The sequence below is a fragment of the Nicrophorus vespilloides genome, unplaced genomic scaffold, assembly GCF_001412225.1.
Source record: "Nicrophorus vespilloides isolate i.1.1-1 unplaced genomic scaffold, Nicve_v1.0, whole genome shotgun sequence".
Classification (NCBI taxonomy): Eukaryota; Metazoa; Arthropoda; class Insecta; order Coleoptera; family Silphidae; genus Nicrophorus; species Nicrophorus vespilloides.
The window spans coordinates 53,240-67,418 of record NW_017097798.1 but is presented as its reverse complement, the minus strand read 5'-3'; the positions used below and the strand labels follow the sequence as shown (position 1 = coordinate 67,418).

Sequence of the window (14,179 nt, the reverse complement as noted above, 5' to 3'; positions counted from 1 at the left end):
AAAAATAATTTTACAATAAACACAATTAAGAAGACAATAGTTCATACTTGGACATTTGTAGAGTAGATTCGTCTGCTCGATGTCCCCTTGGCTGAGACGCAACCTCTGACCGATTTCGGGCCTCTTCCTTCCAGGGATGTCCACAGGTTCGATTGTGTCCAAATAGCTACCTTTCGAGAAGGTGTTCTTGGCGTAATGCATTATGGAATCGTAGTCATATGTCAACCCAAGTGAATTCACTTCGTCGTCATTCAACTTATTAAAATTGTAATCTTGCCCTACAAATAACAAAGAGTTTTTTTTAGGTCACACTCCGAGCCAACGATTAAAGAAAAATTTAATGTTCGAAAACATGCGCCGTTTATACCCAAGCAGTTTGTAATTTAATCCATCCTACATAACTCCATGACATGAAACTAGAAGCTTATTCTTCCACAGAAGTCTTCACATATTATACAATACATAATTATTTGATTTATTACACACATAACTTTACAAACATAATTTTGATTAATTTAAAGCTTATTCAGTAAATAAATAAGTACTAATTATAAATTTCTCAACTTCTACAGATATTCATAGTTTAGTATCGACTAATTGTTTATTAAATAAGGTATTATTTAGTACAAACTATTGGGCAACTAAACTTAACATAATAAGAATAAAATATTTTTTTAATATATATAATAATATTTGATATACAATTTTCTTCAAATTCAACAAAAAAAAAGGAACAATGTTATTGTTTTACACCAAACGAGTGCAATAGTTAATAATTATTTTTGTTATTTCTCATTGTTACATCTTAGAAATAACAACAATATTTTGATTTTATCAAGCAATCATAAATGCAATAAAATAATAACTGAGCAGAAAAACTTAAGAGTCATCGGACTCTGTGCTCCAATTAGGTCTAATGAAAATTTGTTAATAATCAAGGTTTGTTTTATTTTAATTTTCAATTTGTATTTACTTAGTTTTAGTCTATTTTCTGGTTAATAAATAATTATTATCAATAAATAATAACTGTTATTAATACATTACAATTTAAATAGAAACTATGAGTAAGATAAGATAAAACCAAATGTTTTGACTTGCATCCATGTTCTTGTTTATATAGAACACATGTTACAGCGATTAATGTTTCAAAACATATTTTTCAATAATACTTTATTTTAGTCCGCAGACTATTCAGTTTATCTGTTTCTATATATTCTATGTATGAAAAATTGATATTATAACTAAACTAACTAAACGAACGAACTAAACTAAAATAAAACGAATATTCTTATAAAGTTTTCATTAGCGTGTAAATATAATGAAAAATCTATATACGTATTATAAATTATATATTAATTATAGCGTAAATATTTCATTATAGCTCTAACATTAATTAATCGAACTATACGGATATTAATTTTAATTACTGATCGTTAATTAATTGTTTTTGCAAATTAAATTACGATTATTAATTCCCGTTGAAATAATTTGGTATACATAAACTGATATTTATTTATTCCCAATATAGAGAATTTTAATGAAGAGTATCGATATGTAAATATCAATACTAAATAAAACGGAAATTGAAAAACTGAAATGAAGTTATTGTTTGCAATATTGTATTTAGTATTTGGTCTTATAATTAAAATTGGCCAAAATGCTTGTTTTTTTTTTATAATCAATGTTATTATTGCTATTAGTTTTAATTAATAAGAAAATAATTATAATCCGAAATATTCTTCAGAATATAAGAAGTCAAAATTTTGTATTGACTAGTTTATTTTTTCGTTTACTTATAATGAAATGACTTGTAATATGCGGTTTCAAATAGTCCGGTATATTGATGGAAACGTAGCAATAGATAAAGCTATCTACGTTGGACGTGTATTTGTTGATAATCCATCTAATGTAATTTATTTATAAAATAAATTCTCCTACAAGTAAGGAATTTTTATGAAATTCTTTCTTTAAAGAAAATTTAATATATACATTAATAAAATAATTTTAAGATAATTATGGAATTAAAAATGAATATATAATATCTAGTAAGCTCTATATTGATCGGAAAGTAATTTCGTTTTTTGTGTATCAAAAATAGAAAATAAAAAATTTCGGCAATTTTTTATTGCATAAAAAAATCAATAAATATAATTAAAGTTTTTTTTTATAATTTAAAGTTAATATTTACTACGTTTGTAGTTAATTACAATGGTTTTATTCTGATTCATTATGGTTTCATTCATTTTATTTATTGTATTTTAAATTATTTTGATTATTGTATCTATGTTGCAATAAATTGTATATGTCTGTTCAAATTGTTTCACATCAAATCTAAATTGTACTGTTGGATTCGTTTAATTTTGTCATCAACGTACCGATCTCGCTCTTATTTATTTTCTTTCTGTCGACGCCTTCGCATCATCATTGAAATGTGATTGTAGCCATAAAGAAGAGCTGGGACTAAATCCCTTTTCATGGATTGCAACAACTTTTTCCGGACTGAACGAGAGGGGTGCAGGAAAAATTGCTCTGTATATTGTACACATTTGACACAGTTCTTCGTTCGTGTCCGATAGAGGCGGAAGCGGGATTAGGGCGTTGAGACATTCCGTCCTTCTTCTTACCGTTCATTATGTTCTCCCTATTGATGACGACGTGCCTGTCCCTATCGGGTCTGGTGTGCTCGTGCCAGAAGCCGACCACGTGTCCGAGCTCGTGCACAACGATTCCAAACTTATCGCAGTTCTTGCCGATGCTTATGGCTTGTGGTCCATTTCCACGTTTCCCGACGAAAGAACAACACCTAGAGATTTTGGGATAACATTCATTTTCATTTCATATTTTTTTACATACCCGCATGGTCGCTCTGTAAAGAGTATATAGTTGGGATGGTCGAGGGGTGAACGTTCGACGAACTTCACACAGGTGAAGCTCTCCCAATGTCGCATGGCCTGCTTAAAGAGTGCCTTGTGAGGACCGCTGAAGTTGGCGTCGATTTCGTATGGGATGACACCGTAATCCCAGACGCGCTCCTTCCTCGCGGTTGCGGCTCGTGTGACCCTGCGACGATGATGGATTTCATCTTTCTGTCCGTAGAAACTGGAAACTGTAGAAGTTTTGGGCTTGAAATCAAATCGCGGTTCGAACTCGTGGACAGGCAATTCGTCCTGAAAAACCGAGCTGCAGAAAACAAGATTATTGATTCGGTTATCACTCCAAGTTGTTACTGCTTCTCACCTATTTACTCGTTTGCTGCGACGACGACCGTCATTATTCTTACGCCGGACGTGTCTTTGGTGGCGAAGTCTTTTGGTAGTGATCTCTTCGTTGATTTCGTGGCTGTTGCTTTGCACCTTGTTCAGCCTCTCTATGCGAGGATAACTGCGCTTTGGCACTTTATCCTTGTGCACTTCTACGTCCTCGCCGTCGAGCTGATCATTCTGATTTCTGGTATTCTCGTACGGCGAGGATTGCTTCGTCTTCTTTCTCACGAACGGCGTTAGTCCTTCCTCTTCGATAATCAAACCCTCGAGTATATCATGTTTGAAGTCATTTGGAATGGCTATATCCCCCAAGAAGTTACCTAAAATATAAACAACAAAACATATCATTAAATCAATCGCTGTTTATTATTATTTAAATGTGTATATCGCGTGGCAAATAGATAACTAAATCTGGTAGCAGCTGGTTTCGTTTACAACAAATAAATCAAATGTGTCATATGTGCATGCATATATGCATAGCGCTCGAGCTCTACCAATAAACATTATAGCATTACTTGCCCCGATGTGATTTACATTTCGCAATGCATTATTGCCGGCGATTATCGGGACGGAAAAAATAGTAGTTAAGTGATTAGTATGCTGCGCATCGTATACCATCTATCCATCCATTGATGAGCATCACTCTCTCTTTTCATCTGCACAGAACGGCTTTATCGCGTTTCATTTGACATGTGAACGGGTGACGTTCGACATGAGGTCTTTTGGGTCACTTCTTATAGATAGGCCAGATCAAGGACGGGCGGACACATCGTTCGGTTTCTCGCACGCATGCATATCTCATATACCTTCCAAAAAAAAGTCTGAGAAAAGGAAAGAAGTTGACCTGATTTGTTCGGAAGGGAACGAATGTAAACATATGATTTCAACTGGAAGCGAATCAGTAATATAAAATATGCTTATAATTGTTAAATGGTATCATAACAAAATATTTATGCATACGCATATTGTAAACAGCTGAATGATTTCATGGTTAATGACCAGTTGAGAGAGCAACAAACAGATACCAGTATTACTATTATATGTTTATTAACATATACCATACGTAGATCTAAACATATAGTATTAATTCTAGGATGACTTAAAATGCATTCAATAATGAACAAAATTATGACTTAAGGGTTATCGAACTAAGTCTAATATCTAGTAAATTCTTATTTAATTTTAAATCATATTATCATTTTGACAGCACACATTTCAAGATTTATTTATAGAATAACAAATTCATTGCAGTATTTTCGGCATATTTTGCTTTATTATTATTGCAAATTTTATTATCAAAACGTTTCATGAAGAGTATGGAGGGAGATGTGTTATTAGAACGTCAATACCAAAGCTGGTTTGCGATATTAAAGATTTTCTACGTTCTGAAGACTAGTTGAAGCTGATAGAAATAAAATAAGTTTAATCAAACTACGAGAAATTGATACAAGATTGATTTTGTCAGATTCGTGAAATAAAGTTGTCCTTCATAAGAATGAAATTACTTTCTGTTAAATCTAATAAATATGTATTGGTTTGTAAATTTAATGAATAATAATTAAAATCTCACCTTGTTAGTTAGTTTACAAAAATTTAAAAAAATACTTTTTTTATTTATCCTTCCTTCATTAAACCTTACTTTTATCTAAATATTAACTACAATTATTTTGTTATGTAAGACAAAAATTAAGAATAATGGAGCAGTCACAGACACTTTGATTTATTTACGACCACTTTATTGAACAACAAATTAAGCAATTGAATCGTGTGAGTTACTATACTTATCCATCTAAAAAAAATATGAAATGTAGAGTAATAAAAAAAATAATATTTATATTATATTTAATACTAAGTTCTCGTCTATATGGGATTTACTGGACGAGCTCCACTTACACTTGTGTATAAATAGTACAATAATTGTAGTTGTATAAAAAGTAAGATGTTTTTGAAGCCTGTTATAATTGATTATAATTGTTAGTCGCAACAATTAATACTATATTACAATTAATTACAATTATAGTGATAATAATTATAAATATTTAATATGAATAGTTTGGCCTTAAGAGGCTAAACCAGTGTTTCTCAAATGTTTTGGTCTGCGACAAATTTGAAAGGACCCCCCGAAGAATGGGTATGTGTAGAAAAACAACCCAAAACTTGATGACAGACGGGACAAATTGAGAATCACTGGATTAAACAGGCTTAGAATAGAAAATAATGTACATGAGATGAAATAATGAACAATAAAAGAAAGCTTTTATTTATTTTAGTTTTACTAACAAATAAATAGTCTAATAAATCGTTAATATTTCAGAATTACAAATTTTCATATATGCATATCAACTAAATTCCATTCCATAGAGTGCGGAATTACTGCGGTCAATAGGCCTTTGTATGTATTGTATTCGACTCTAGGAAGATCCTTATAAATCTGCTTGGTCAAGCATCCCTAAAGTATATATGTAATAATTTATGTATATTTATTATTTCATTTAATTAGTTTCAATTTAAATAATTAATGGATATAGACAACTTCGATTATTAATAAAAATTAAAAAAGACTATTTCCACTCTTAAAAAATGTTTTTGTTTTCTGATGAATGTATAACATTATTACAATAAGAAATATTAACAACTAAATATTAGATTTTTTTTAAATTTATATTTCAATTTTAAAATAAATATATTAAATATAAAAGAATGTTTTTATTTAACAAATTCGTGCATATTACATATTTATTTGTGTTTAACATATTAACTATTACAAAGCCACAATTGCCATACACACAGAATTTACTGACTGCTTAATATACATTAAAGCGCATTCAACTTAGCTTACAAGAGTCCATGTATAACTTTAGCATATACTATATGATAAAGTCTATATGCCATATAGTTTTGAGTATAAATAGACAACTTAAATTCACTTTTTTATATTGTTATTTTTTTATGGATTAAATTAATCAAAAGCGTGATGATCTATGGTCAATATAACAGTTATAATCATTATTATTTTTATTAATCAAAATACACTATTAATTTTATCGAAAGTAAAATTTATTATTTATTTAACTAATTTTTATAAGTGTAACCATAAAGATCTTTCCTCTCAATAATATATAAATAGAATAATATTAAAACACAACTGATCATAAATTAATTGATATATAATTGTAAATCGATTAAATCTACAGAGTTCCTGTTGTTGGTTTTATTCGTTGTGTTACTTTGGAACAGTTTTATCTATTCTAAGCACACAAAAAAGCGAGAGAGACAACTTTGAGTAAATGTAACTGCGACAACTTCTCGACTTCACGTTATCGGCTTTAGTTTTCAGGGGAAAATGAATGGCTTCAGCGAGATGATTTTATCAGTCTGCTAGACTCTTTTAAACACGCCGAATGGAAACTTTTATGGTACTCGATGTGGACAAACAATGCGTTGGGCAACAAGTCTCGAAAGGTAGCAGAGAGGAAAGATAAAAAAAAAGCGGAAGGTGAAATAAAAGAGAGCTAGAACAATTATGACATAACAGTGCAAACCCTCGCTCAGGGGAGGTCGGAGAAAAACGTAATGGAAAGACGTACGATCGTGTTGAGGGGTTGGCGTCGCCAGACGGCCCCCTTTTAGCGCGATTCTATTATGCGACAAGCAATTTAAAGACATCACGTCTCTCTCTCCTCTCCTCATAACACATATAACACTAGTGGGCTCAGGGGGAGAGAGAGTGTCAAAGAACGCCATCAGACCAACCCCAAATGGTTTGTTATAGTTGCACCATTCAAATCCCTCTCATTACGGCACCAGCTTACTTGCTCTGCTGATGACATGTTGACAGGTGTTTACGCACAACCTGAATATTCACACAAATGGTTTCCCTTATACCATCCTCCCCCTCATTTCCGAACCCGTCCTCGCATTATATAATAATACATTTAATTACTTTGTAAACATAATCCCTCGTAGACTAATAATAGTGCAATTAATTACACCCAGCGCGTTCAAATACACACATACATACGCGCACGCACTCGCAGAGTCATTTATTCGGGCATCAGTTTTCCCTTAAATAATTTCGCTTCACTTTTGCAACTCCCATAATAACTCAATTTTGATGTGACACGGCCGATTAAACTTTCGACTAAACATCCCCCCACGTCTCGCCCTTTCGAGATGTAACAATTTTAAGTTTTGAGGACACCTCTGCCTCCTTTATCTCCTAAGCTCAGCTTCCCCTCGGACTCCGCTCGTCAACCCTCCTTCAAAACAAGCAAAAAACTTGGATGATCTTCATGATCGCACTACACACTACACTCAATCCACATCAATGTGAAGTTTAGGAATACATCATATCCGATCTTTTAAAATGTTTTTGTTTGTTGCTTTCTTTTATCTCTTTTCTGGCTGTATTTCTGTTCAACTCGTACTCAACGGTAAACAGAATACAATGCGTTGATAGCATCGCTTTTGAGCTTGGTCGGACATCGACGGGGTGGGTAGGACGAACAGGGTAGGAAATAAAAATCAATGCCCTAATTTGTTAAACAACATATTTTTTATGTTCCATACGCTTTAAAACACATTTATTCACAATATATTTTTCTTCTAAGTTATGAAACAATTTTGTATAATTAAATAACTCAGAATCTTTAAGAATATTGATATTCTAATTTATACTTTAGAATTATCAATTATTATATTTTTTCTTTTGATTTCTTTTAAAACACAATAAAATTAAGTTGCCGATAATTTTTTATAAAAATTTCAGCAATATTTTCAATGAAAAAAATGTGTGGAATTTTTTGGTAAATTCAGGCAATTTTATGCTTAAATCGTATAATAAGAGACAGACAGAAATGGCAAGTATTACTTGAGTGTAGGTTTATACTTACTTGGTGTTTCCAATTGCAAAACAAATCATTATTGTATAGAATATAAAGATTACATTAAGGTACCAACAAATATTTAGGTCTGCTTCACATAATTTAAATAGTGATATAACACCTCACTCAATAAGTTCGTAGAATGACATATAGATCGTACTTATGTTGACAAATGCATAACATTTTTAGGAAGAACCAACCTACAGACGACGCCTGTCAAAATTTCATGTCAATCTGAAATACTTTTGTAATTTTCAAAACAATGGAAAAATCTGAATGCCGCGTTTGTTCGCAGCGTATCAAAATATTAGAGACTATGTTGATGAATAAAGTCGAATATTGCCCAAAAGTTGTTGTTTTATATGAACTTATTGAGTGATGTGTTAAATGTGTCGGTACTTATAGGTACCGTCAGACGACAAATAGTTAAAAAATGAAATGAATAAATATTGATTACAAATTGATTAGACAGAAAGACTATGATCAAAAAATATATTTTTTTTATTTATGATATATTAAAAATTAATACACATTCTTTAAGCATTACTTCAGAAAATAACTGTATTTCCCTGTTCCTTTAGACATATTATACTTTTTATTTACAGTTGCCTATTGTCACAAAATTGTTTCATTGTTGTTTTTTTTTTCAAGATTTATTTGTTAATATAAAATATTCGAGTAGTTGAGTCTTTTTACAACTCTTGATGCAATTACAATTATTATTAATTAAGACATTATTTTCTATACAATTATTAATTTAAGTGAATTTTATTTCAGTATTTTACAATTAATACAATATTACTAAAAGATATAAAATATATAAGTAAGTTCGTTATTTGTCTACGTTAATTAATAACTATTTTATTTAATTATTTATGAAACAGAAACATTCATAAATTATTAATAAATAAAGAAGATATGGAATATGTGAATGTAATTAATTTATATTATCCTCAGCAGAAATAAATAAAAACGCTGCTCGCAAACTAAAATGAAAGCATTCTAGAAAGCTTTTACTACTACTATACATCTGCATCCGAGCAGATAATTGCATACGTTCTAATTTAATATGTTAATTAAATATAAACATTTGTATAAGTAAATTCGAATGTAAAAAGACGTTAAATACTTTGATGAAAAAAAAAGTACTTAAATTTGTATAGAAATTGTAGTGTTTGTTTTTTTTTCTCGCGACAATTAACAGGGTCGACCTACTAATTTCTGACATAATTATACAAATTGTTTGAATATTCAGTGAATATCAAACGTGAATATCGTAATTGCGTCTCGCGAAATCGTCGGAAAAAAAACAAAGTAAAAAAAAGTGTGCAAAGTAAATCACATAATCAGTAATAAAACATCATTAATTTAATTACTGTATTCATAATATTTTTTCCAAGTAACATATTGCTAATTACTGTTATTTATACCTTTCATTTTAAATCTGCATGTCAACATAATTGTTGTACGCATTTTAAAAACGTTTGTTGTTCAAAAAATAATGTTGTTTCTTCATACGAGTGACATTAATAGTATTTGTAACTGATATTTAAATGTTAATTAAAAAAAATATATATAGATTAATTTTTGGTGTATCAAAAAATTGAAACTAAATGAAAATAGCATTTTACTTTTTTTACCGAAACTAATATGCAAAATTTCGTTCTGACAATTTCGATATTAAAGAACGTGGTGCATCTGAAAGGCCAGTTAAAGCCGCTGAAGACAAAATAAAGTTATTTACAATCTAACAACATGATAAATTACTACGATTTTTTTTTATTCAAGTGAAACTAAATTAGTTTCCAAACAACCCAATATATCTTTACAAATAAATTGACATTATATGTAAAACTTCATGTTTATTTATATGAGCATTTCATATTTTAATATAAAAAAAAAACTATTTACAAAATATTTTAACTTAGTAGTATTGAAAGAGTGTTATATTGCAACAATATTATTTTATAAATATTTTTAGAAGTAATGCAATTAAAGAAACTGAGTAAATATAAATTAATCCTCGAGAATCCTTCAATTATATTAGTGTAGGAAGTTATAACTTTCGTTAGCTGTTAGGCCCTCTGACACATGGGGAATTTAATATCCCAAAACTTACCATTATAGGGATTAGAAAGAGACACCGAAAGCTCAAAGTATTAAATTATTTGGCGAAATTCCTAATCTTATCGGCGGAATTATTACCGTCGTTAAATCCCGCCAAATTATCAATTATATGTATGTCCGGAAATTCGCCCGAGTTTGTCGATTTATAAATACATATAAACTTTCTAACTGACATTCTACAATTCGTTCGGAATTAATTGTTATTCCGAACGAATTGTAGAAGAAAATCAATATATTTAAGTACACGTAAGTTTAACAATGAATATCATAATTTATCACGACTTTTCAACACAAATTGATTATTTTTCTATTAAGTTATAATGTATCAATTTATTCATGTGGCTATTCTTATTATCATAGATATAAATAACAATTTAAAATTAAACATCATGTGTTTGATCTTTAAATTCATAACGTTCTTGTAGGGTTTATACAAAAACCGACTTTTCTACAAAACCAGATAAAACCGGTTTTCAAATTTTCACAAAAATTAGTATTAACAACCAAATTTCCAGAAATAAAAAAAATTGTAATGTATCTAGGCTCATAAACCGGTTTTTAGTTTTCGACTAAATTTCCTCAAAAAAGAACAGGTTTTAAAAACCGACAAACCCTACGTTATTGTATATATAAATGATGCTAATTGACTTCAGATATAACATTTACAAGAGAGATTGCTTGCAAATAATAAGCTATTTCATGGAAAACTACTATTTATAAATTGGCCAAATAAATTATTATAAGAAATGATCAAAAGTCAAATCTTGTAAATATTTTTCATTTAAATTTTAAAACTTGTAAAATAATTATGTATGTGCATATATATGTAAATTGGCAAATATGAACATACAAATGCTACACGATGTATATTTCTCACAGTTATTAATAAAGGTTGACCTGCTGTCCTGCGTAAATCAATAAAGTCAAACGAATTGTTGCAAAAAATTTAAATGCTCATTGCATGCAATTACAATTTTGTGTAGAATAATTTTACGAAATTACACGTGATGATTGCCTTAATAACAATAATTGTATTTTGAAAGATGAATAGTATTCTTCGATTACTTGACATTTGACATGATACAAAAATAATACTCATATATCTTTGATAGATTGAAACATCTTATCTCTTCATGGTCGATAAACACTTTAAATTAAAACCTTCTAAAAAAATAGATACAACTGCTACTAAATCTATTAACATTTAAATGAAGATACAAAAATATAATTAATTAAAGCCATACCTCAATCAGTCCGGATTCATAATATTCCGGTTTGAAAATTTTAAACAAACAAAATTTTAATTGATAAAATAAAAATATATTTTAAAACAATTATATATCGTTTTTGTATGCACTTGATACAGTTTTTTTGTGCAGTTTTAAAGTAATCGATTAGTCCGGTTTCAAATAGTCCGGAATTGTATTATTTCTAATTATATTAAAAATTATGTATGTTAAAAGTATAAATAAAAATAATAAAGAAAATAAACCATATAAGTATTTGGTCAATTTGTGACCAATAAATATGTTAAAATTAAATAATCAATTTTGTGCACACAAATCAAGAACTTTGAATTGGAAACAACCGATGGTCTATGTGCCAAACTTAATTATATTTTAATGGAATGCGTAGTTTTTATATACACTATTTATAACTTGAAAAGGTTCAGTAAATTAGTTCTTAGCTAGTTAGTACGCGCAGTAACTTTGTTATAGTTCCAACTAAGTCTTCATGGAGTTTCTCGTTGTCGATATACGAGTATTTTCGACGTTAACTTATAATTAAACTATATGCAATTATTGCAACGTTGACAAAATTTAATAATACTTTTATGATAATTAATATTATATAATTAAAAAAACTATTTAATTTGTTAATTTTATTAAATTATAATCGATAATAATAAATATATAATTTATTTCCGTAAATATGAATACTCTCTCATATATTAAAAATCAAAACGCAAATATTATTATAATAACCAGAAATCAATGCTCTGAGCGCAGAAGAATTATTTCATTATTTCAGTACAAATAATAATGTATAAAATAATATAATAAATACAATTTATTGACCTCAGTTTTAAAACCTATTTAAACAATATATTGTTATTTTCAATATTATCAATTGTTATTTTATCGGTTCTTTAATATTAATGAACTTAAATTGTAATGTTTTTACTATTTAAGCTTAACCGCTGATAAAATGGAAATACTAATGCATTTTCATTAGCAAAAGCTTAGTAAATGAGCCAAGTGTTCGCTCCAGCGATGAATTGCACAGGTAATGATGAATTGCACATTTTTATTGATCTTAGTGTAACAGAAAGATAGACTTGCAAATATTGAGATAAATATCGTTTCTTTCTTGGTAATTATGATGAAATAAAGATGAACCACAAATGTTCTTAATAATATTTAGCAAAATATGACAGTTGATTCAATGAGTAATATGAAAATATTACCTATAGTAAATAAAATATCTATTTCTATTTAACTTATTTTTTGGTTCACTTTCTCACAAAATGTTACGTATAATAAACATTTTTATTGGTCTTAATTTGTCTTTCTAATAAAAAAAATAATGTAAAAATTCGATAATCCATTTATCACATGAACAATCTGAAATAAATGAGCAAAGAGTAAAATTTTACTGTATTTTTTTTTTGTTCGTTTTGAGCGAGGACCAATTTTACGATCCCGCTCCCCTTGAAACTTATCCTGTCGTAAAACGGTTCCAATCTGTATTCAATTCAGGTAAGAACCAAATATATATTAAAAAAATATTATTGGTATTTGATGGCAATAAGAATCTTTTCACTTTGATAAATATTATTAAAGATAATGGTAGATGTCTAATAAAAAAAATAAATTTACTTGTAATATTATTATTTTTTTAAATTATGTATTAGGAAAGTAATTTCATAGTTTTAAGTCAAGACTGAATTTTCTTACTAATAAATAATTTTCGAAAACTTTTTGCTATCTTTTAAACAATTAACTATCCATTTTTTTAATAAAAGTCAAGATTTGTTTTGTTGTTTTTTTTTTCATCGGGCAATAATGCGAAAATCAGTTTAAGTGAAAATTATTACTGTAAACACTTTTAATCATTAAACAATTTAATTGAATTTGTGTAAGAAATCTCAGTTGGAGACGTCCATTAAATTTTGTTCATTCAAAAAGTGTAATCTCCCAAATAACGTATCAAGACACGTAGCTATACAAATTGATTTCCCGTAGTCTTTTGACCGTAAAATGTAATTTATTTTTAATTAAGAACTTCATCTAGTCATGATTAACTATCAACTAAGCACTCAAAATCTTCACTCGTCGTATCATTAGAATGTTTTGCTCGCAGGAAAACATTTTTTTTTATAAAAACACATGTACTTACACCGTATTTTAGACAAAACAAAATATAATTATATTTTGTCTTATTTAAAGTTTTGTACACACTACACGGTAGTTAATTTGTACTTGACATTTCTTGCTTATACTTGCGGCACATATGTATTTATATCATATACAAGATCAGGTTTAAAAATTGACATTTTACGAAATGACGAACAAAAATAAACATATGTTCATATTTGTATTATGATTGTAACATAAGTAATAATAATTTAAGGTGGCAACAAACTATAAAAATAATGTGGTTGGCAATTGTGTACTTTAATTATAGTAATGATAGTAGCTTTGAAGTAGGAGCAGCATTTTTCTGTATTTATTATATTAAATGGACATTTCAATTCAACTATAATAAAATCCTATATGAAATCCTCAAGATATGTGACAAATATCGAACAGCTTTTATCAAATATAATATATTGGAAACCTTTATTGTGATAAAATGAAAATAGGAAAAAAATCTCCATAAATTACATAAATAAGTAGGTCGATC

The 14,179-nt window shown here is 28.7% G+C and overlaps 1 protein-coding gene across 1 annotated transcript in view; it reads right to left on the bottom strand.

The window, feature by feature from the left end:
- Positions 1 to 14,179, bottom strand: part of LOC108561029 (tolloid-like protein 1) — a 36,925-nt gene that overhangs the window by 5,692 nt on the left and 17,054 nt on the right. The window contains exons 3-6 of the mRNA XM_017918792.1: positions 3,238 to 3,583; positions 2,854 to 3,180; positions 2,625 to 2,803; positions 48 to 278 (exon numbers count right to left, since the gene is read on the bottom strand). Coding sequence (XP_017774281.1) covers positions 48 to 278; positions 2,625 to 2,803; positions 2,854 to 3,180; positions 3,238 to 3,583 — 1,083 coding nt within the window. The remainder of the gene's footprint in view (positions 1 to 47; positions 279 to 2,624; positions 2,804 to 2,853; positions 3,181 to 3,237; positions 3,584 to 14,179) is intronic.